Source organism: Pogona vitticeps, chromosome 3, assembly GCF_051106095.1.
Source record: "Pogona vitticeps strain Pit_001003342236 chromosome 3, PviZW2.1, whole genome shotgun sequence".
NCBI lineage: Eukaryota > Metazoa > Chordata > Lepidosauria > Squamata > Agamidae > Pogona > Pogona vitticeps.
Window position 1 is genome coordinate 225,552,490 of NC_135785.1, and position 24,744 is coordinate 225,577,233.

Sequence of the window (24,744 nt, forward strand, 5' to 3'; positions counted from 1 at the left end):
TATGTCAGATCTTTTCGTTTTGACAATTGCTCTCTACGGCTGGTAGCGATACCAAGCAGCAGAATCAGAAATAAAATCAGCAAATGTAAAGCAAAGCTGCTTATGTAAGAAATAGTTTCTAAAAAGTAATAGAAATTAAAGATCTTAGAATCACTACGTTTAGGCCATTGAGAGGCTGGGGTTGTAATAACAAGATTCCGAACAATTTGGGGTGGTGACCAAAAAGGTAAATTTAGATGTAAATGTGATAGATCTTTCATTGATTTCTGCACATAATATATCTCAGGAAATTATTTCTGTTATTTGAGTGAAGCGCTTCCTCTATGAGAATAATCATTAATTGATCAAATATCAAAATAGGAGGAGGTGTTAAGATGCATAAGTCAATGCCTCTTGAATTTATGTAGTATTGATTCTGGAGATCAAGGAATAGAAATGATCCTTGTTAAAAAAAAGTGCACATGGCATTGTAGTGAGGGAGCTTGCCTCTTTTTTTTCCTTAAGTGATGCTGTCAAAAGCAGACACTATGTAAGTCATTAAAGCTGAAAGAATGTTAGTGTGAAAGAGACATTGGTGAATAAGGATGAGATTTTTTTGGGGGAACTTCTACTCTGATAATTCAGTGAGAACCTCCCCCCCCCATATGTTGAATTATGGGAATAAAAGCCCTCAAACTGATAAGAGATAGAGCAGCCTCTTTCCTCCCTTCTGTTCTGATGCCATTTCTGCTGAGCAGGAAGAAAAGTACCCCACTGTAGTATGTGAGTTGTGAGGATTCCTTGCAGCTCACAAACGTTCATGGGAGGGTAAATTGCAATGGAATTTGTACACATTTTTCAGATTTGTACATATTTTTCACATTTTTGTGGATTTCTACATATTTTGCACATATCTCTCATTTAAAGTGTGTGTTTTCTGACTGGGCCCAGGTTATCATTATTATTTTAACACTTGTGCATTGATTTATACACACTTTATTTTCCTGAAACACACTCTAAGCCTCACATTTGTTCAGAGTCTCAAGGTGTGTTCCTCCTTACAAGTCAAGACTCTTGGATCCAATGACAGAGTGGTAGACCAGACCAGATGGGCGGGATACAAATCAAATAAATAAATAAATGACATTTTTTGCCATCTCTACCTGGGGACCTCTTCAGATTCTATCTGGCTCCCTCAGTAGACTTGAGATAACAAACCACCTATGTCTGAGGAGCTTGCTTGGTACTTGCTTCTACCTATGCTTGCTTGTTTGAATTATATCCCGCCATTCTCCAAATCATGGGATTTATTTTGCCTATTTACAAAGAAGCCAGGTACAGTGGTGCCTCGCAAGAGGATGTTAATTCGTTCTGCGAAAAATGTCATCTTGTGAAAACATTGTCTTGCAAAATGCAGTTCCCCATTGGAATGCATTGAAATCTATTTAATGCATTCCAGTGGGAGGCGAAATCGTCGTCTTGTGAAAATCATCCATAGAAAACATTGTCTTGCGAAGCGCCACAGCGATCGCAAAAACCAATCATCTTGCGGATTAATCATCCTGAGAGGCAATCGTCTTGCGAGGCACCGCTGTATTATTAAATATGTCACAATACTATATAAATTCAAACACCACAAACCCCAGACAATGTATTCACCGGACCTACTTGCAGCTCTGAGCATTGGAAATTAAAAAATAATAGTTCTTCTTCATGGCCTCTGTGAATCACACTCTGGGTAATCTGCACATGTGTGGAGCCTCATCAGAATATTGTAGAGCTTCTGCGGTAGCAAAAAAACACATTAATGTAGACCTCTCCCACTCAGTATATGTACTTTGATGCTAAGACTCTCCCTTCAGTTTCTTTCAACCACCACGTTGAGAGCCTCGTTCGTTGCTTCTGTGATTCTTTAACCAAAAATGAGAAAGAGTCCACTCTTGATTCTTTAATCATTCCCTATTACTATTATTTTATTTGCTGTTTTAAAAAGAAAAGACAAAAGAAAGAAAAATATCACTTTGGCCTTAAGACCGAAGCTCACCCCCGCCTTCCGCTAAACTTTTATATATCATTTCATGGCCCATGTTAGCCCCGTTTAAAAGCTGTGTGGTCTGTGAGAACAAAATTCCTCTTTTACGTAGATGCTAAATGTCTTTGTTGTCTTGGTGAGGCCCACCAAACCTCCACATGCCCTCACTGTAAAAACATTTAAACGTGGATTTCTCCACATTTTAAATGCAGAATTCTCCGCCTTTCCAGACTCAGACTTCAGCTATGGGAGCCATCTCTCCAACCCGCTAAATCTATGGCTCAGCCTGCTTGTAAATCTACTTCACAAGCTAAAGCCATGAACAGAACCGTTTCCAAAGTAGCAAAACAGCACCCTTTGGCCACACCATCATGCTCCAATGCTTCCTCGACATTGACCAAGACTACTACAGAGGGGTACAAAACCAAGCATTAGACATTGAAGGCCTTGACATCGAAAACATCCACTAAAAGGAAACTGTCCACCGATGCATCTTCAGCTCCAGAACCCTCGCCACCGAAGAAGTCTAACTCTTCAAAGGCAAAATCGCCAAGGGTTACTTCCCCTACCCCACCCCTTCCCAGAATCCAGATATCTCATGTGTGGGCTCACCCTCGGATGAAGAAGGCCTCCCATCTCAACAATCATCCCCATCGCAGTCACCAGAATGGGAGCAGCGAGTTGACCTACTCTCATCCTTCCCTTCTATCCCTCAACAATCTGGCTCTCCTAGTGACTCCTCCCTGGTTGCATCACCCAATGTCCAAGGAGCCAAAGCACAATGGGACACTGCGCCCTATTCTGTCCCAAGAGGCCTACCACCTTGGCCTAATTACCTGTATCTCCAATTTTATCTGGATAAGGTCAACCTGTTTGTAGACATTTCTTTTCTGCCGAAAGTTGTCTCCCAGTTTCATCTGTTCCAACCGTTGGTTCTTCTGTCCTTTCTTCCATCCCCATCTGCTCCTCAGGAGAAGATCCTTCATACTCTAGATGTGAGAAGGGCTCTAGCTTTCTATGTAGCCAGCACACAACCCTTTCAATGTTCAGCTAGACTTTTTGTCAGCTACCAACTCCCTATTAAAGGTTGTAAAGTGGCCTCTCAGAGGATTTCTAAATGGGTTGCTTCTACCATTCACCTAGCTTACCAGCTTGCTTGCCTGCCAGCTCCTGAAGGCGTTCGGCCTCATTCTACCAGGGTAGTGGCAACATCTATGGTGTTTCTTCGGATGTCTGTGCCTCTGCCTCATGGTCACAGCCATCCACATTCATCAAGCATTACAGATTGGACGTTCGTCAGAAATCTGATGCGGCCTTTGGACATGCTGGTGTGTCTACCTTGGTGTGACACCCTTCTCCGGGTAAGACAGCTTGTTAGTCACCCAGGGTGTGATTCACAGAGGCCACGAAGAATGACAGGTTACTCACCTGTAATTGTAGTTCTTCGAGTGGACCTTTGTGATTCACACAAGCCGAACTCGACCTCCCCACTTTCATGCTATTCTTTTTTTATGTGGCGGTTGATCTAACTGAAGGGAGAGTCTTGCTGACAAGGTACACATACTGAGGGGGAAGGGTCTACACTAATGTCTTTTTTTGCTACCGCAGAAGCTCTAGAATATTCTGACGAGGCTCTGCGCATGCACGGATTATCCAGGGTGTGAATCACAGAGGTCCACTCGAAGAACTACAATTACAGGTAAGTAACCTGTTGTTCTATTGACTTGCCACAACCTTTAAAAAAGGACATGTGTGTCAGAGTAGCTTGTGGTGGAACCATCTCATTAGACAACAACAACATAACAGGTTATATTAGGCAAGATGTGGGTTCAAAAAGAGAAGGACTGATAAAAGGTTAGGTTGAAACTACGTGGCTGATGGAGCTCAAGGAGTTAAGAGTTTCTAAATATTTTAAAGAAAGTGTTGTTTACAATCAGAATGTTACATTGCAGATTATACTTTCTGAGAGCGAGACTGAAGATTTTCCAACATCTGAAGGGTGCAAAAACTTTTCGTTCATGCACAAAGGTGACATTTGCCATTACTCATTTCTTCCATATATATGAATCCAAGTTAATATTGCTACTTGTAATAGATACTAAAGACTTGGAATAGGTACTAAAGATAGAGCTATTCCTGAGGACCATCATATAACTGTACCAGAAGATAGCTATAGGGAGCAGAGCTTGGAAATAAAATTCTTGCTTTTGCATAAAATTGTTTTGTGTTAAAAGGAGGACAAGCTACCCTGTTTCCCCAAAACTAAGACCTAACCCAGGGGTGTCAAACTCAAATTCATCGGGGGCCGCATCAGCAGTTTGGTCCCCATCAAAGGGCCGGTTGTATCTGTACTGATGGCCTTGCAAGGACCCCATCCGGCTTGGTGGGAAAAGGAAGGAAGAGAAAGTGCCTGTGTGTGTGTGTGTGTGAGAGAAAGAGAGATACAGGAAGAGAATGTGTGTGTGTGTGTGTGTGTGTGTGTGTGTGTGTGTGTGTGTGTGTGTGTGTGTGAAGGAAGAGAAAGTGTGTGTGTTTGTGTGTGAGAGAGATACAGGAAGAGAATGTGTGTGTGTGTGTGTGTGTGTGTGTGTGTGTGTGTGTGTGTGTGTGAAGGAAGAGAAAGTGCTGGGGTCTCTCTTTGTGTGTGTGTGTGTTTCTGTGTGTGAGAGAGATACAGGAAGGAAGAGAACGTGTGTGTGTGTGTGTGTGAAGGAAGAGAAAGTGCCGGGTTCTGTGTGTGTGTGAGAGAAAGAGAGAGAGACAGGGAGAGACAGAGAGAGTTACAGGAAGGAAGAGAACGTGTATGTGTGTGTGAAGGAAGGGAAAGTGCCGGGGTCTGTGTGTGTGTGTGTGTGTGTGTGTGTGTGTGTGTGTGTGTGTGTGTGTGTGTGTGAGAGAGAGAGAGAGAGAGAGAGAGAGAGAGAGAGAGATTCCCACCCCACTTCCCTTCAACCTCCCTGCGGGGGCGGAAAAGCTGCTCCCAAGGAATGTCGCCCACTGGCCCCTCACAGAAATCAGGCCTTTTTTGAGCAAGAGAGAGAACGGAACGTCCGGGAAGGGAAGGGAAGCGAGCAACCAGCCAGCCCTCCCGCCCTCCCTCCCTTCTCTCCGCGGCTGGGTCGAACGGCCGCCTCCGACATTACCCAACCGGGCCGGCGCATCGCTCTGCGTTCTCTCTTCTCTCCCTCTCCTCAGGGCCGCGCTGGCCGCTGCCTCCTGCGTCCCCCCAGCATCGCCTCCCTCCGCCTCGGAGCCCGGCCAGGAACTCCCACCGCTCCCCTTCCCTTCCCCTCAGGGGTGACAGAGGCGACGCGGAGCCCCCTCCTCGCGCGGCCTTGGGAACGGCTCTCGCCTCAGGCTGAGAGCGAGCGAGGAACAGGCACGGGAGGGAGGGAGGGGGAGCGGGGGCGGAGGGAGAGGAAAGGAGTGACAGCGCCACAGCCAATCGGAAGGAGGACGTAGCCTTGTTAACTTGAGCCATTTTTTCAATGAATTTACTCCGTGCAGGCACGGAGTAAATTCATTGAAAAAAAAGGGGGGGGAGGCTGCAAGGCTGGCGGTGGCTCCACGGGCCATCAGACGAGGTCTGGCGGGCCGGATCTGGCCCGCGGGCCTTGCTTTTGACACCTGTGACCTAACCTGAAAATAAGCCCTAGTATGATTTTTCAGGATGCTCGTAATATAAGCCCTACCCCAAAAATAAGCCCCAGTTCAGTGAAACCCCACCCTCCACCATTGTGCAGCAACCAGAAGAAGACGACACAACTGTATTTGAATAAATGTAGATGGTTGTATGCAGGGACGTCGTGGCACTGTGGGTTAAACTGCAGAAGCCTCTGTGCTGCAAGGTCAGAAGACCAAGCAGTTGTAAAATTGAATCCACACGACAGAGTGAGCTCCCGTCGCTAGTCCCAGCTCCTGCCAACCTAGCAGTTTGAAAACATGTAAATGCGAGTAAATAAATAGGTACCACCATGGTGAGAAGGTAATAGCATTCCATGTCTAGTCGTGCTGGCCACATGACCACGGAAACTTGTCTATGGACAAACGCTGGCTCTACGGCTTGGAGATGGGAATGAACACCTTGCCCTAGAGTTGGACATGACTGGATTAAATGTCAAGGGGAACCTTTACCATTACCTAGATGGTGGTACCAGAAAGAAATTAAACACTCCCTGAAAATAAGCCCTACTGTGTTTTTGGAGCATAAATTAATATAAAACCCTGTCTTATTTTTGGGAAAACACAGTTGCAGATACCGTACATCTAAAGAATAATATTTTAGAAGTAACATTAGTAATGATTTAATGTTACATTTAAATTCTTATTTTCCTAAGATTACATATAATCTGAAAGTAATAATTAAAACATCAATGCATTAAATGTAATGTGTTATTTTCTAGCTTTAGTATAACATTAAGAGTATAGTGTTAGCATTCCGGTTTTTGTTTTATAGTCATGTATGTTCCTCAATATATCGTAGAAATCTGCAAGGGCACACAGTAAAAATATCAACATAGGTGATGAAAGGCAGTTTCCCGCATAGGAGAGAATTGCACAAGAGAGGTGCCTCTAGTGGTTCATGGATGTGCTATCACTAACACTGGTGAAAAACTATTACTGCATAGTGAAGGAAAGGGGGAAAGTTATGTATATGGTTGATACATCTTGAGGGTGCAGAGCTTCTAATGCTAGTACAAAAGACCTGATTTATTAAGATTTTAGCTAAAGGATCCCAAAGGCTAACTTAGTTTAGATTAACTGTGGTGAGTAAAGTTTTTAATTCAAAGTTTAAATTTAAAGTGCATAAAGTAAATATGAAGTTAAACATTCACCAGAAGTGTGTTGCATAATTACATCGGCAGAAGGGGAGTTGCCTAATTTGCAGCATTGAATTCTTGTTAATTAATGAGTCCCCACTTGAATTCCACATTACCAGTCAAGCACCTTGGTGCGTTATATAGTGGCAATTCACCACTGCAAGTTATGCAGATTCCCTTCTGTGCAGTGTAACTGCACAACAGGATTTCAGCCATTAAGTTATTAGTTTCAAAGGAAGGGAAACTATATATGTCATAGTGTATGTTACTATGGTTCTCTTATGTCATTTTGTTTACTTCTTCAAATTCCTTCTTTAGTTTAGTTGGCTCTTCTGGCATGGGACTCTGATGTCTTGGACTACAAAGCCTACAATTCAGTTACTGGCTAGAAATGATAGTATTTTTTAATCCAACACAGCCAGAAAGTGCCAAGTTAGAAAATGTTACCTCAGAGCAGGCATTCCCAACCTTAGGTAACACAGATGTTCTTAGATTGCTGTTCTCAGAAGCCTTCACCCTGGCTGGGGTTTCTGGGAGTTGCAGTCCAACACCTGGGTTACCCAAGGTTGGGAACCAGTGCCTTGGAACATGTATCTTATAGCCTGATCAGTTAAGTGTTGTTGCTGATCTGCATCTTTTCCTGCTTCCCTTGCAACACTAACTTTAGTCAATCAGCCTTCAAATACTGTGTGGTGTCCAGCAGTATGAAAGTCTTCTACTGTCCTAGCAGAAATGTTTACTAGTTTGTGCCAGGGCTAGGCTCCTGGAGATCTCTATGGAGCAGTAGTGGTATATCCACACCGTCTGCTTATTGGCAGTCTAGTAGGTTAGTATTATTTGGATGCCCTGCAAATGGGCATTATCTAATGGCATTTTGTAACTTCTCTCAAAATGTGGACATGTATATGTAATATGTTTCACATATGTTTGTATTATCTTAAGTTCCAACTTACTGGAAGTTCGACCCACAAACCAACTTGAATTCTAAAGTAACACAGCAGTAATGTTGGCCCTGTCCACATATTTTCCTTCCCCCCCCCCTATTTTAAGTAACTTCACAGCAGTTTCTGTGGTGGTCCCCCTTTAATATCCAAACTTGCTCATTTGCTCAAATCTGTGGCTAATAATACCTTGTTGTGTTACTTTTTAAAATGTTCAATCCATGTGAAGACAAACAAGAACCGTGTGATGAAAACAGAGACAGTTTCTTAAGCATATCAAGTTGTGTAAATGTTGAGAAAAACTTCTCCAAAAAAGGCTCCAAAAGGTGAGTGCAGCAACAATACCCCTGTTTTAATAAAGAGATATTGCCCGAAATCCTCTTAGTTACACGCACCAGAGTAACACAACCAGTATAAATCTGATTGTGAATTGCTGTTAGTTAAGAAGTTAGTGTAGACATTTGCTGTTGCGCATTGAGTTGCACAGTTCAGTCCACAACAGCAAATGCTCTGCTAACTTCTTAAAATGGAGCAATTCACCAACAAGTTTTACACCAGTTGTATCACAAAGGTCTAAACACTCAATAGGAATCTATTGTTGTTTTCCTCTTCACTGAGGGACAAGTAAATTGCCACATAACTAGCATGTCTGACTTACAGAAACACATACATTTCTACTGCATGGAGAGTTCAGTTATTTTGAATTGTAGCTTGGAACATTAAGTCTGAAAATTAATTCAGGATTGTTAAATATTAAAAATTGGAACCTCTTAATGTTTAAAACTGAGAATGTCTAATGAACAAAATTAACTTTATTTATCATGTTAATTAAAACATGCTGAGGCATATGATCGTCTGCACTTTCCCTCTCCATAGGGAAAGACACCTCCTTCGAAAAACAAGATATATACTAATTAGCTCCAACCTTGGTCCTATGGGTGTATTTGGACTATACCACTCAGAAGACTAAGTTAGTAAACCAAAGTGTTATGGTTTTTCCCACAGAATCTTGGAATTCAGGAAACCTGAATCTGAGAATTGTAGATCTCTAAAGAGCCATTGTTGGATCACTTTCTACCACACTTCTTTAGCACAACTCTAGAATATGATTTCTTGATTATAGGTGTTTCCTTCTAACTGTACCTTTCAGGCAGTTAAATTCCTGTTACACCCACAAATAATTAAAAAGAACAGTCCCACAACTTAAAAAAAAAAACTAGCTCCAGGCCCTCATGATTATTTCTGAAAAAGTGCCATTAGAAGTTCAAACACCTGGAACAAAACCAGAGCCTTTGTGGAAGATAAAGTGGGATGATTTGCATGGTCCCTCCTCTACGTGTTGCTGAAGACACCTCAAACAATGAAGCTATTTTATAAGCACTACAAGAAAAAAACTTTTGGTATTTTTAACGATAAACACAGCAAGTTTATTAAAGTACAAACCTGGAAGGGCTTTTTTAATAATGTCCAGCTTCCAGAGGTAAGATCTGGATGGGCAGAAGTATGCCACAAGCCCATTCAGGGAGGCTCAGAATCAGGAGCAAATTGCTGTCCATGGAGTGGCAAGTAGAATCCTACCCAAAATCCAAAGATAATATTAAAAAGAGAGTCTGGGATCAAACCAGCCTGGGCATGTCAGAGACATCCATGAGGTGTAGTTCAGAGGTTGTAAATAGTAGTCAGCAGGAGAGTCAGGGTACAAGCTAAGTCAGGTCTGGATTAAAGCAAACATATGTTTCCAATGAGGCATATTAATTCCCCCTCCCAGCTGTCACTCAGCTATCAGCAACCTGCCAATAAACCTATTCATTTGCTCATACAACCAACAAATTTACCTGTACATATATGACAAGCACAAACAAAGCAAACAGAATGGAACTGAAGTGATAACCCAGAGACATGGTGTGCTGTCTCACATGCAAGTCAAGAGCCACAGCACTTTTCATCTCCAACTGCCTGGTCACAATCCTTTATTATAAGATGCTCTGGATAAATCATCTTTGATCCTGGGTTGTCAATCATTTCCAGCACTTCTGTCTTCAGTCATCTGAATGCAGCAGCTAGACTGATTCCTGGGACACTAAATTCAATGATCTATCCCCAGTCTTGACCCACCTATATTGGTTCTGTGTCAGTTTCCATTCTCAATTTTCAAGGTTCTGGTTATGAGCTATAAAGCCCTCAGTGGTTTAAGACCTCAATACTTGTTGGAATGTTATCTCCCAGAAAACAGCTATTCATTTCACATGCTCCTCCCAGTCCACAGTGTTAAGGGTGGCCACACAGAGGGAAGCTAGAAAGAGGATAATGAGGAATCTGGCTTTCTCCTACCCTGTGGGTCGGACTGCCAACCAAGGTGCACCAGAACCCATCCCTCTAGATCACGGGTGTCTGAACTTTTTCAGTGAGTCAGCTACATCATATATGTTCCACATTTTCGAGGGCTGAAGGAACACGTCCGTGCATGTGTGTACATATGTCCGCCTGCCTGCACGGGCTGAAGGGAATGGACCTGAGACTATGATGTTCGCTGGGCTGGATAAAAAGGCAAGGTGGGCCAGATGTGGCCCGTGGGCCATAGTTTGGAGACTCCTGCTCTAGATAGTTAAGAAATTATTAAAGATAGAATTAAACAAGGGAGGCTTTAAGAACATATCTCTGAATGTTGCCAATTGTTAAATTTGAAATGTAGGTTCCCGTTGACCTTTCAGGCATGGTAAATGGCTACTCCCATCATCCTTCACAAGTGGTAAGCCTCATTAAGACTTATGAGAATGGATGTTCAGAGACATCTGAAAGTCAGAAGATCCCTTGCCTAATATTTTCTTGGTATAATACTTGATATAATCTTCCTGGTGTTTCCGTTCAGTACTTCTGTAGAGACTTCAGAGGAAGACAGTAAAGGGCAGGTCCTTGTCGCTGCACAGAAGTCTGAGGCTGCAGGTTCACATACACAAATATGTCAGCACATTCCTGAAACCAAGCTAATAGAAGCATTAACATCTCACATCAAGTAAGTATTCAAAAAGATACAGTCCTGCAGCAAAATATGTGCCCTTTTTTTCTAGGAAGGACTTTCTAGAAGCCCAGTTTTATGCAGATGAATCAAGACAGCAGCTGAGTGATGGGCTTCTTCAGCTGTGAGATATTTAATGAATTAGATACACTTTGGGGAAATCAGCATTGAAATAGATCAGGGTGACCATATCTCCAGTGTAGAGCACAAGAAAATATGGTAGGCACAGAAGTGATGCCACCTTTTGTAAAGGTTCTTAATGTCACTTTTTCAGACACTGATGTGCCATTGTGAATAATATTGAACTCTTTTTTATTTAAATGTGCCCTTAGACTTGAGGGCAAACTGTATGTTATATTAAGTATACTTTTTTTAAAAATATGGACTATTTGGAAAAATATGGAAAATGTGGCTCACCTGGAGAAAAGGCCTAGCTGGGAAGGTTTTGTGGCCTAGCATAGGCCTAGCTTCCCCATATCTTCCTGTTTAGAAAGGAAGCTGCCTCCCTTTTGTTCAGGGGAGCCATATTTAGGTGTCGGTCAGTCAGGTGGAAAAGGGATGTGGTGGCGCTGCAGGTTAAACTGTAGAAGCCTCTGTGCTGCAAGGTCAGAAGACTTGCAGTCATAAGATCAAATCCACACAACGGAGTGAGCTCCCGTTGCTACTCCCAGCTCCTGCCAACCTAGCAGTTCGAAAGCATGTAAATGCAGGTACATAAATAGGTGCCACCTCGGTGAGAAGGTAACGGTGTTCCATGTCTAGTCGCTCTGGCCACGTGACCACGGAAACTGTCTATGGACAAACGCTGGCTCCATGGCTCGGAGATGGGGATGAGCGCCGCGTCCTAGAGTTGGACACGACTGGACTAAATGTCAGAGGGAACCTTTACCTTTACCTACCAGTCAGATGGATCTCCCAAATGAAAAATTACAGGATTTGTAATCCAAAAAGTCCAAATTGCTATGCACAGAATTTGGATTTGCCTGTGTTTTCTCTCCAACATTCTCTGCAGACTACAACTGTGTTTTCTCTAAATGCCAATAGAATAGTTTTCCTGTTTTTAAATACAACCTTACGTGCAGAGGGTTGGAGTGCTTATGTAGGTACACTGATGCTTTCTCTTTCACTTTTCTTTACGATGCAACACTGAGATGCAGTGCTGCAGACTCATGTGGCTAAAATGAAGCCAGGGAAATGCAAAATACATAGCTAGGAGAATTGCTATAATATTACAATCGGATGTTCCAGAACTTGAGAGAGCAACACTGTCTAGGTTCTGAATTAGTATAATATTTAGTTCTGACCCCAGTCTTCTGCGCCTTGAGCTTATCAGTATGCTTTCGAAGGAATGACTACTTCTGACCTCTCTGTCATCACTTTCTATGCAAAGTACCAGAAGAGGAGAAATTACTGCCCACATAGAGGTACAGAATGCAACCAGGATCCCTCATTTCTAGGCTCAGGTATCCACATGGAGGAAGCAGCAGTGCTTCCCCATCCCTGAAACATACTTAAGATTTCTGTACTTAAGTTCAGTCTTGTAAGCACATATTTGGATGTCTGTCACACTAAGCTTTACAAATAGCCTTGTGGCACTTAAATGACAGTAAAATTTTCTTCCAGCAGAAGCTTTTTTGAATGAGGTTATTGTGTCAGGTGTATGTGGTGGATTCTAGTCCAGCAAAGCTATGGTATAATTACTATACTTGGAACTTGAGTTCAAATGAGTGGAATTCTATTCATGGATACACCCGCAGCTGGAAGTGGGGAGGTCACGTCCATTAGTTCTCCCTTCCTTATGTAACCCCACGAAACGCTGCTCCAAAAGATTCAGTGGAGCTCTGAAACAGTTGGAGGAAGTGTCACTCTGATGAAAATGTTGTGGTTCATTGCTTTTGTTTTCTTTTCCCAGAGAGACGCTGCTGTATATTTTACCTGAAAGTGGTATTTCAAGAGAACAACTTGCATCAATGGGTCCTGAAGATATTTTACTTATGTTCAAGGCAAGTGAGGCTCTAGAGTAAATTATGTTCCAAAATATATATATATAACCGGTCAGTTTTAAGTAAGCAACAGCACTTCAGCAAACTGTTTTCAAATATGGGGACAAAAATAAGTACACAAAATTATGATAGTTTCAGAGTGGTTCACAATATTTTAATTTTTTTTCATCATTTAGAATTTGGACAAATAATAGTAAATAATAAATATATTGGCTATTACCTGGATTTTTCATTCTGTTCCTTTTCTTTTGATATTGTGAAGAAGGCCAGAATTGTTGTATTGTTTTTATGGGCTAAATCCCATAATTATCCAAGCAGAAGGCAAGATATTCCTGGAAGATGAGAATCTCACGTGAGAAGGACTCCACCAGTTAGGAAGGAAGAGCAAAGTGCTCTCACTAATGAAGCAACTAGTTTAAAGCCAAAAGGATGTCTAGTTTTATGTGCATTAGAGGCAAAAGGAAAGTCCAGTGGTGTGTGACATATATAATTGGAATATGGAATGTGAGAAATATGAAATAAAGTAAGTTCAAAATTGTGAAACAAGAAATGGAACAGTCAAACTTTGTAATACTTGAGATGAATGAACCATAGTGGTTTAGGTATCTGGCTATGGAGCCAGAGGTTTGGAGATTGATTCCCCACTGTGCTTCCCTGACAGGGTCTGGATTTGGATATCCATAGAATCTCATGCCATTTGCTAAGACTCTGCTTTTATTTGTTTGTTTGTTTGTTTTTTGTGGGAAATAGGTGAAAGGAGATTTGGAAGAGAATAAGACAAACACCTTATATGTTAATCAGGTAAAATATATTTAGTATGGTTAATTAATGTATAATCTGTAATGATTTCCCATTAAACTGGCAAATAAGCATGATAAAAAGTGAAATAAAAATGTGAGATTTGGAAACCAAAATGCAATCAGTGGGAAGCTGACCGTCTGGTGTTCAGTGAATAATATGAAAAGCTTCTGTTACATATTCAAATACAGTGGTGAAAACTCTTATTGGAATTCAAGTGTCACCCCCTGCTCTTTGTAACGTTCTTATCGAACACTGGCCAAAAATCCTGGTACAGAACACTACTTGTGCGAGGACAAAATGCAAAAATAAGTAGTTTTTGCATTTTGCTGGCCATGTGTCATGTGGCTGAGCATATAGCTGATTGTGGAATCACTTGTGCACCCAGGGCATACCCAAGTGCAGAAGAGACAGACAGCAACTTCCCTAGTCTCTGAAAACCACTGTGTGATACCAACAGGATTCTGGCCATTATCTTCCAGTCATGTCCTTTCTTTACAGAATGCACACAAAGTACCTCTTGCACAAAGTGCCCTTTAGATACCAGCAGGTACTGCAGCTGTGACTAGTCTCCATGTTTATGTAGTTTTGGGACATAGGCAGTGCCCACGATGGCTGAAAGTTGTAGCCCAAGAAAGTAACTTCTTCCTTTACTGTTTAAGGAGAACTTCCTATTGTAGGAGGCAGTAGAGACACTAAGAAATGAAACACTTCCACCACTTCCTTTGACAGTCTTCTGAAGTCTTGCTTTTCCAGGGGCAGTGCTGAAGGACGGAAGGGTGAACTGGTTGAAGACTGTGGTTCAATCTCAGCTGACTCTGTATTTGACAATACCTGTTTCGTAATCTGTTTGTAGAAGAACTAAACTCAGTAATTCTTGTGAATAACACTGGACACAGTCCAGGAAAAAAAGATGATCCAATTAAAATTAATAGGATCAGTGCATTCAGATATACAATATTCACCAGTGATACCAATATAATACAAGCGGGTCTTTCTTTTCCTGAATTCTGGATCTGCCCAGCATACAGTAGGGATCATCCAGTATCTTCCTGTGAAACAGGCCATTACTGTTCTAGGTTCATGACAGACACAAGTCCTAGTGATATGGAAATAGGAAGAGTAATTCTATAGAATGACTAAAATAACACTTAAAGGAAGAAATGACACTATTTTTGTTTATTGGTGAGGGGACAAAATGAATTTTATAGGGGAGTTCTTCAGAAAATTTCAAGAACACTGTTGTCTGTTTCAGTTATTTTTGCAGTACGAAGAACGTATTACCAAAAAACTTCAGTCTATACAACAACACGGTCTTCAGGCCGTAAGTGCCATTGAAACAAAGCTAAGTCTGTGTGACTTACAAATAAAGGCTACACAAGAAAAGCTTGAGCATCTTCGTGGGAAAGTAGCTCAACTGCTCTTGAAAATTCATCCTGTAAGTGCTGGGAGTTTGATGGTTGCTGGGAGTTTATTTAGTATTAAGAAACCTACCTTTCTTTCTTTCTTTCTTTCTTTCTTTCTTTCTTTCTTTCTTTCTTTCTTTCTTTCTTTCTTTCTTTCTTTCTTTCTTTCTTTCTTTCTTTCTTTCTTCCCACTCCACCCATTTAGTGAGCATGCCACTATTCTGGGCAGCTTCCAAAATATAAAGCATACAGCTAAAAATATTAAAACCATATAAAACATATTAAAAGAGTGGTCTATTTGACCAGATGGGCAGGATACAAATCAAATCAAATCAAATCAAATCAAATCAAATCAAATCAAATCAAATCAAATCAATCAATCAATCAATCAATCAATCAATGAATTAAAAGAAAACAAACAAAACCCTACTCCCCCCTCCCCCATAAAATCAGCAAAGTACTAATAGTGGCTTCACTGATGCCCAAACAAAATGTCATTCTCCTCCTCCCCCCATCCTGAGAATGTTCCCTCCTCCCATTAGTTTCTGGCATGTTTTGTTTTGCATTTAGTGTTTTAACTAAATTATTGGGGTTCTGTTACATATAGTTGCAGTTTGACAACGCAGTCTGACATTGAAAAGTGACTGATGACTGACCTAATGATGTCCGGAGTCTTAGTTCATGTTGCCTTCCATTTCAGCATTTTCTTATAAGCAACCTGGAAGATGTTGATAGCTTCTTGGAGGAGAGTCTGAACCTGGACAAGGCAAGTATGCCTGAATGTGCCAGCACCTCTGGAATAAGTGGCCTTTCTCGCTAGATGAAGAGATTGCAAAACCCTTAAGCACTTCATAATATCTAAATATACAACAAATAGTAAACAACTCACCAAGAATTATCCTGCAGCAGTATCACAGTTTGCAAGAGAGTTTACAAAGGAAAGGATACAGATTAACCCTAAAGTCCCAGATACCTTTTACTGGCTGTGTCCAAGTGGTACCAGAACCAATCCCATCCCCCATTGTTCCTTTGCAACATCTCTTCATTATACTGGAATGTTCCATTCTGGTCCTATTGAAATACACAAATGTGGTCCAGCAAATGGTCTCTGTGTTCTTCTCTCTTCTGTTGTGGAATTACTTGCATATTTAATTTTCTGTTTATTTGGCAGTGTTAACCTCAAAAACCATAATGTGTTATCTTACACTATTAGAAAGGCTGGACTTTTTCCAAGAAAAGGAAAGGTTTTCAATTGAAGTTATTGTTGCTACAAATTACCTTGTATAATAAAGGAGGATAATTTAGAGTTTGCCTCACTAGCCAAGTGTTTTTGATTGAAGTTAATTGACATAAATGGAGACATTGAATTTATGGAGATTTGTGCTTTTCTCTATTCACTGATGCATATGTAGATGGTCAAGTTCTTACCTAAGAACTTGCTTAGAATGATGCATATTGGGTGCTGTAGCAGATCATTGTGTTCTTATACTAGTATTTCAACAGTGCTACAGTGGTGCCTCGCTAGACAATGATAATCTGTTCCACTGAAATCGCTGTTTAATGAAATCATTGTCTAGCTAAAAGTGATTTTGAGGACAGAGTTTCATAAAGGTACTTTTCCTTCTTTTTGTACCTCGGATTCCTAAAATGAAAATGTAGGCAGGAATGCTTGAAGCGTAATTTGAGGAGTTAATTTCACCTCAGCCTTGCTTCTAAAGGCTAAGCCCTTCTTAAATGCAAGGAAGAGGTATATATATTTTCTGTCACGCATGGCTAGCCTGAGTGGGAAAACATATTACAATGGTCCTGTTTATAGCAGAGGCTCACAGTGGTACAAGCTGCTGAAATTCTAAGCATGTCCTGCTTCAAGCTGTGTAAATATCTTATAAAGAGAGCAGGGAGAAAAGACTGTTTTTTAATTTCATTTGTTCATTTGAATATTTATATGCAGGATAAGGGTGTGATTTTTCTAGTTATTTTCTTCCTGTGTTCAAGAACATGAAACTATGTGTGTGTATTTTTTTTCTCCATGCCTGTTAAAGGCCATTTTTAAAAATCAGTTTCAACAGGAATTTGCACATTTGGAAGAAGAGAAGCATTGGATGAGTTGTTTGCACCCTTTTGAGTGATCACCCAGTCCTTCCATGCTTTTCATGTGTGTACTTTGTTTCTCAAAGGTAAAGGAGCCTAGTATTATGCAGAGTTATTTTGCACCACTTGTGAAAACCCCGATGGGAAAGGGAGAACTCGGGACTGCCAGCATTGAAAAAACAGGGAATGTTATTACTGTAGTATTTTTATTGCAACAAAAACACCCTATCTGGAAGCACAGGATGTTTGTAATACTGCCCAGGAATCTGCAAATGGAATATTGTGGACTGTTGTCACATGAAAAGTTGCTGAAATATGAAGAAAGCTATAGGAAGCTAGTCAACTTTTGATCCTTCAGTATGATACCTACATTTGCATTGACTGACTTGACATCAAACTGATAGCCCAAAGATAAAGACATCACACATTAGGAACAAGTTCAAAAAGAGTAATTCTATTCATCCAAATAAATAAAAGTTTTAGAAACAAATTCCTGGAAGGGGCATTCAATTCATGCCAGAGCTGGATGACCACAATGCTTTAGTAAAGTAGATCAGCCCATGAACCAGTGGCTCCAGGTGACTTTTCATATGAGTTATCAGTTCTTAATAGAAAGGCCACTCCTGACTTAAACATTCATAGGCTAGAATCCACCCGTCCATGAAACTTGTGTGGTAATAAGCATGTTCATTTTTAAATGCTAAAGTAACCTTGCACAAGAGATGGTTGTTATGAACTAGTTGTTCCCTGCAGATAAACACAAACATTGTTCAGCCACATGTTTCTGCAATTTAAATTATTTTATACATTTATACTTACTCCTTTACCCCCACACTTAACAGGATAGTGGACAATTTCAAAAAATAAATAAATCCAGCAACAGCTGTAGTAGACTCATTGGTTGCAATCCAGTCATACGTTACAGTTAGAGTAGGTCCAGTCAGAAGAGATGTATAAGTTGGGTCTTCCATAAATCCCAACGATTCTAGTTGTGACTTCCTACTGGATTTCAGTTACTTACTCAACTGCAGATTTGTGATTTGAAACTTACATAACTCCCATTGATTCGATGTATTAACAATTGGATTCAGGCATGTATAAGAAAATCAATATAAACACATCTCCCACTATTGCTAAAATCCGTGTGCTAGCCATTTAAAACAGCAGTAGAGTGAAACAGGAGTTTTAAAGCCAAGGAGAACAAGAAACTACTTGCACTAAATAAAAGAAGAGCAAGGAAGATGCCAGTTGAAATTTTCTGGAGAATCCCATAAATATCTAGCGCCTACTAAAAAAGCTCTTTCTGTCTCCTTTTAGAGCCTCAACTCCAAAAGAACCCAACTTCACATACATTTACAGCTATTTAAAGTAGTACAATCGCTAAGTACCCTCCTCAAAAATGTCCCTGTGATTGTCATAAATTCACTGCAGTAAGTATCCTGGTTGAGGAGAGACTGCCACCCACTGATAAAACCTTTCTGCTTTTAAACTCCACCCGGAAGGTAATCTTGCTAGGCAGCTATATATACATAGCCTATCTTTGCAGTGATCTTTAAAGAGGTTTATGGTAGCCCTTCTTTATATGGCAAGCTAGCATTTGAATGACAGTTGCAATGCAAAGCTCTGACAACTCCACAGAAGACTCATTTCAATGAAATTGCACTAAAGAAAAAAGCTAGGATATTTGGAATGTTGATTATCATGGGTGCCAATGGATCAGTAGATGACATCAATGCAATGGAGATCCACCACTGGTATACAAAATTTATGAGGGAATGCCCATCTGGACAGCTTTGTTTACATGAATTTAAATCAGTGTTGGGGCTACAAGGACTCACCCCAGAAGCCAATAAATATGTTGATAAAGTTTTTGAAACATTTGACATGAATAAGGTAAGGACTCATTATTTTCTATCTTTGCACTGTGTGTATTATCAATGTATGACTTTGGAGACAGACACAGACAGACAGACAGACAGACAGACAGACAGACACAGACAGACAGACAGACAGACAGACAGACAGACAGACAGACAGACAGACAGACAGATAGATAGATAGATAGATAGAATAGATAGATAGATAGAATAGATAGATAGATAGATAGATAGATAGATAGATAGATAGATAGATAGATAGATAGATAGATAGATAGATAGATAGATAGATAGATAGATAGATAGATAGATAGATAGATAGATACCGTGTTTCCCCGAAAATAAGACAGGGTCTTATATTAATTTTTGCTCCAAAAAACACATTAGGGCTTATTTTCAGGAGATGTGTTATTTTTTCATGTACAACAATTACATTTATTCAAATACATTCATGTCATCTTCTGGTTGCTGCACAATGGGGGAGGGCAGGGTTTCATTTAACTAGGTCTTATTTTGGGGGTAGGGCTTATATTATGAGCATCCTGAAAAATCATACTAGGGCTTATTTTCAGGTTAGGTCTTATTTTCAGGGAAACAAGGTAGACAGATAACGTTATACAGTATTTAAACCATTCAGAACACATTCAAAATGTGTATGTCAGGTGGCAACTGTGTCACTGAATGCTAATACTTGGGCATGAATGGACAAAATAGCTATTCATAACGTTCTTTTTTGAAGAATACAAAATCATAATGTACACCTGAATTTCTGTGGCTCTTTCCTGTGGCTTTCTAAGCAGATCGCTTCAACTATGTTAAGTTGCCTAATGTACTAGAGAATGTACATGATTTGGTGTGAAAAACAAAACTGCAAGTTGTGAAGAGATAGAATTCTGGAATTTCTGTTTACTGTGATTACCGCACGACTATTAGTGTTGATTACCGCACTAGTTTTTATATTATTGTTATTATTGTTGTTGTTTTGTTGTTATTATTGTTGTTGTTATTATTAATTGTTGTTGTTTATTTATTATCAATTATCAATCATCATCATCATCATCATCATCATCATCATCATCATTATTATTATTATTATTATTATTATTATTATTATTATTATTATTATTATTATTATTATTATTATTATTATTATTATTATTATTATTATTATTATTATTATTATTATTATTATTATTATTATTCCTAGTAAGTTTTTGCTAAGTTCTGCAGCAATTACAATAAGAATAATTTATTAGTTTTCTCTCTGTTGCGCACTCAACAGCTCAGTGAGGTAGGGAAATATTCCACTTTAACGAGGGAGTAGAAGCCAAAACGTAGCCATTTGCTCCAAAGCCACCTAGTGGATTCTTGGCCTATGTAGGACTTGAACCCCTCTGTGTCTGGCCAATATTTGAACAGCCAGAGCTGATGGGAACTCCTAGCCCAAAAAGGTGAAGGGCACAAAGTTGCCTGATCCTTTCCTAAAGAGGTTCGGCTACAGCTACCTCTTAAGATTGTTACTTGTGCAATGTTTCCATAGAATTTTGGACAGTAATTGAGGCCCAAAACATTGGGGGGGGGGGACAAGAGACATAAGAAAGCAGTGACTCCAGACATCCCTCAGTGCATTTTGGCAGGAGAGGAAAACAGAATATTAAACAGTACAGGAACTTCTATGGCTGCGGTTTCTCCCCCTCTCTCTCTTTTTCAAATCCACAAATAAGGTTCGGAAAAATTTTAGGGATGGTAGCTAAATGTCTCTATTGAGCAGGGAGACCTAGTGGACTTGAAACCTGGATCAGTGTTCTCCATGTTTGATCTTAACCAAAAGGCCAGGAAGCTATCAATGTTATCAGCAGGGCTGACTCTGTGTTGTTTGGTGTCATGAAAAGGAACTACAGTGTCCATTATTAACTGCTTTTCAAGGTTTACATCCCAGGGTGAGATGAGCACTGTTGTCTTTTTAGGTGACAAAATGACTGGGTTGGACATAAGTACTACCCACCATGACTTGTGGGCTGGGATTATCTTCTGAACTTTCTGAGGCAGTAGAATGTCTTAAATGTCTATCTGGATCAGATAGGCGGGGTATAAACTGAATAATAATAATAATAATAATAATAATAATAATAATAATAATAATAATAATAATAATAATAATAATAATAATAATAATAATAATAATAATAATAATAATAATAATAATAATAATAAAAAGTTGGTCTTGGTTAGTAGATATTTTTCTCTTATTATCTGGCATCCTTGGGTACCTGCTACAGTCTCCCTTTAAAAAGTCTGATAAAGTAGCATAAAGTGTCTGGATTATAATTTCTCACAGCACTCCTGACCTAGCATAGTTCTGGGGCATTATGGGAAATTAACAAGGGAAGTTTAATGCAGCTACCTAAGATTGCTGGGAATTCTGTCACCACTACCAGTTAAGTCACACTTTTAGAGTTCTCACACCAGCAAACAGTTCATAACACCTATGGCTCAGCAAACAATAACACATTCTTATGCAGAGATGGCTGGTCAGGGAATTTAATAGAAACTCATTTATTATCTTGCAATTTATAGTTCAGCATGAGATGGCTGGATTTTGTTCTTGAAATGGATCCAAAACTAATCAGACTGTTAAAGCTGATCTTTAAACATTGCAGTACCAGTTTTAAGTGCCCTGCTGTATTTTTCTTATTATCGTCTTAAAACTGTGGGAAGCCAACTTTCATAAGGAAATAAGTACCAACATGTGGAAGAATATATGGAATAAATGGGTTTTTAAAAGCATATCTGTGAGGATAAAAGAAAATTGTTATAAAATAGTTTGGAGATGGTATTTCACACCAATAAAACTGAATTATTTAGGTTCCAAATATTCTGCATATGTGGTGGAAACATAATTATGAATTTTTGGAAGTTGGTATTTAAAGAAATTAATGAAATATTATGTACTAAAATTGCAATTTTATCTATCTTTTAGAAGTATCAATGGAGTTGGTTGAAAAGCAAATAAATTAGAAATTTAATAGTTGCAACAGAACTATTTATAGCGAAACATTGGAAAGATAAATATGACTTTCAGTTAAGTGAATGGTATACAGAAGTATGGAATTTAGCCATTTGGGACAAGTTGACGCATAAGATTAAAATAAAAAAAATGTTCAGAATAAAGGGATTTAGTGATATATGGGGAAATGTTATAGTATTTATTCTAGTGAAAGAGAAAGGGCAGCACCAGCACAAGAAACATGGCATTTTTGGAAAGTACAAGGGAATTTGTAATGAGAAAGAGAAAATATATATTAATAATAATAGTAATAGTATAAATATCTCAAAAGGTCCCAGTGGTGGGGAGCACTAAATGTTAGCAATGAAGACAGCTGTATATTGAGAGGCATTACTTTGTATTAATGATGACATTTTTATTTTTCTCGATTTTGTTGTTGTATTGTAGGGTTTTTTAAAATAAAAAATAAAAATAAATAAAAGCAGCTACAGTACCTAACATTGCTGGCAATGCTGTCCCCACAGCCAGTGAAGTCACACTCCTGGAGTTTTCACACCAGCTAACAGTGCATAACACCTGTGGCTCAGCAAACAATGACATGTTCTTATGCATAGGTGCACTTATTGCCTGGTCAGTGGCAACTCATTTATTAACTTACAACTGGTAGTTCAGCATGAGATGGCTGGATTTGTTCTTGGAACGGATCCATAACTAACCAGACATTAGATAATCTTTAAAGTTTGTGGTAACATTTTAAGTGCCTTGCTGTGTTTTTCTGATTATCTGGTTGATAAATTACGAAGACCTTTTTGGTCTCTGCTAAACAGTAAGAAAAGTGTTCAAGTGTATGGAGTGAAAGGATAGCTAAGTCTGAAATTAACCACAAGTAAGGCAATGCTCTGTGTGTGCGTGCGTGCATGTGCATTTGTACTGCTATGTTCTGCGCTCCCCCACTTCTGTTGCTTGGTTTTGAAAGCATATGTAATATTCTAGGGTTCACATCCAAATTGTTGTGCACTGTTAAAATGCTTCAGCATAAAGGGCATCAGCTGTGACATAGGACTTCCAACAGAGAAGGGTGAGACATGGGGGGAGTGCAAGAATGGCTGCACCTTGATGGAGGTAAAAAGCCATTTTTCCAAGGTGAGAAGGGAAAGAGAATGAGCCACTGATTCCTCCTCTCCCCCACTCTTGATCCACCACGGCCGGACAGCTGAACAGCCAGCATCTGTCAAGGCATTTTTTTTGCCCTTATTAGCAGCTCAGTAGGGAACAAACACATGCAAGCATGCATCTCAGATTAGCGTCTTGCAAGTTCTCTCTCAGTGTGTGCACAGCCAGGTGCTTCCTCTGCTTCTCTCCTCATTCCAGCTTTGTTTATAATTGAGCTACCCCCCCCCAAATGTCAAGCTGTCCTGAAGTGCTGCCTGCCTGCTACATGCCACAGCACTGAACTCCTTTCCTGAACAAAAAGCAATACAAAACATGGCTAAGATTTTTTGGAAGGTCAAAAAGTCTAGAGACCACCTTTTAAAAAGATAGTATAAAGTATAAAGCAAGGGTCCCCACCCGCAGACTGGGTGGGGAAAGCGGGGCACCCCCCACACTCATGTGCATGTATGAACAAGCATGCATGCATGTACAAACAGCAGTGCAGGGCTTGTGCGGGGTGTGCACTCGTGCGCATGTGCAAATGGCAGCACGGCGCTTGTGAGGTGCATGTGTGCTCATGTGCATGCACATGAATGTGCATGCCCCACCACACGCACTGCACCACTGTACGCTCTCATGGGCACATGATCATGCGTGCATGCTCAAGTCTGATTGCAGGGGTAAGTGCGGGCAGGGGGTGGGCGGGAGATCTGTCTCTGCGGCCCGGTCCGGCTCAGGCCACAGACCGACCGCAGACCAGGGGTTGGGGAACTTTGGTATAAAGCACTCACAGACGACTGGTAATGGCGGGGTTAAAAAATATTGTAAATAAATATAAAGCACGAGAAGATTAATGTTATCCAGATATTCAGGTGTTCCCTTTAAGATCAGTACTCAACAGGGAACATAAAGGGGGACAGACACTCCATCACAAAGAGATATGCATCTTTAAATACCATTGCGTTCAAGAAAAGAAGATAATAAATATTCTGGCCTCAACTTATTTTAACTAGATATATAAACTCAAATCCATCCAATTCTGATGTACATTCTTTATTCAACAACTTAAGAGTACAACTAGTAAAGCAGGGGAAACCAATTTGATCTGAAGTTTTTCAGTTGGTATCCCTGTTGGTGTTCATGGTTTTCATAGATAAGAAATCGTTGTAGTCCCTTTCAAACAGTTACGCTGCAGGAGTCAGCAGGGGCAGAGGTTGAAAGCTGTGGAAGAGCAATTTCCATCTCTTCGCATTCCCTCTTTTTAACTATTTATGTTTTTTCAGTTCAACATAACAATAATCTGCATTAGTGCTAACTTTGGAAAATATTTTTTTAAAAGAAGGAAACACTGAACACTACAGCCATTCGGTTGAGGGTACCTGACGCTCCGACGACATTAATTTGCATCAGGTCATGCAATTAACACAGGGCTCAAAAGCAGAGAAATTTGATGCCAACTAAATCATAGCTAAATAAATTAACCCCTGCTGCCAGAACAGAAAGAGATGATTTCCCACTGAAAAACTCTGGGTCTCCTCATACTCAACTTTACATTATGTAATTGTTGGTTTTTAATTCTGTTTTATCTGTGCCAAATCTGACACAAACTGTAGGGCAAATGG

The 24,744-nt window shown here is 40.1% G+C and overlaps 2 protein-coding genes and 1 long non-coding RNA gene across 7 annotated transcripts in view; 2 read left to right on the forward strand and 1 right to left on the reverse strand.

Moving 5' to 3' along the window:
• Positions 1-16,306, forward strand: part of MORC1 (MORC family CW-type zinc finger 1) — a 54,782-nt gene extending 38,476 nt beyond the window's left edge. For 4 of the 5 annotated variants that reach the window (XM_020806357.3, XM_072993931.2, XM_072993933.2 and 1 more), the window contains 6 exons: positions 3,964-4,039; positions 8,002-8,098; positions 10,642-10,785; positions 12,701-12,791; positions 13,542-13,592; positions 14,845-15,379. In XM_020806357.3, coding sequence (XP_020662016.3) covers positions 3,964-4,039; positions 8,002-8,098; positions 10,642-10,785; positions 12,701-12,791; positions 13,542-13,592; positions 14,845-15,270 — 885 coding nt within the window. In that variant the 3' untranslated portion in view covers positions 15,271-15,379. Of the gene's footprint in view, positions 1-3,963; positions 4,040-8,001; positions 8,099-10,641; positions 10,786-12,700; positions 12,792-13,541; positions 13,593-14,844; positions 15,380-15,695 lie in introns of those variants that run through there. The other variant, XM_020806353.3, reaches the window with a different exon arrangement.
• On the reverse strand, positions 13,033-22,549 carry LOC144588006 (uncharacterized). Its single transcript, XR_013543304.1, has 2 exons — positions 22,465-22,549; positions 13,033-15,247 (listed from the first exon to the last, which is right to left on the reverse strand). It is a non-coding gene; the product is annotated as an uncharacterized LOC144588006 (long non-coding RNA).
• Positions 17,862-24,744, forward strand: part of GUCA1C (guanylate cyclase activator 1C) — a 74,349-nt gene continuing 67,466 nt past the window's right edge. The window contains exon 1 of the mRNA XM_072993934.2: positions 17,862-18,979. Within this exon, the coding sequence (XP_072850035.1) occupies positions 18,776-18,979 (204 nt within the window). The 5' untranslated portion in view covers positions 17,862-18,775. The remainder of the gene's footprint in view (positions 18,980-24,744) is intronic.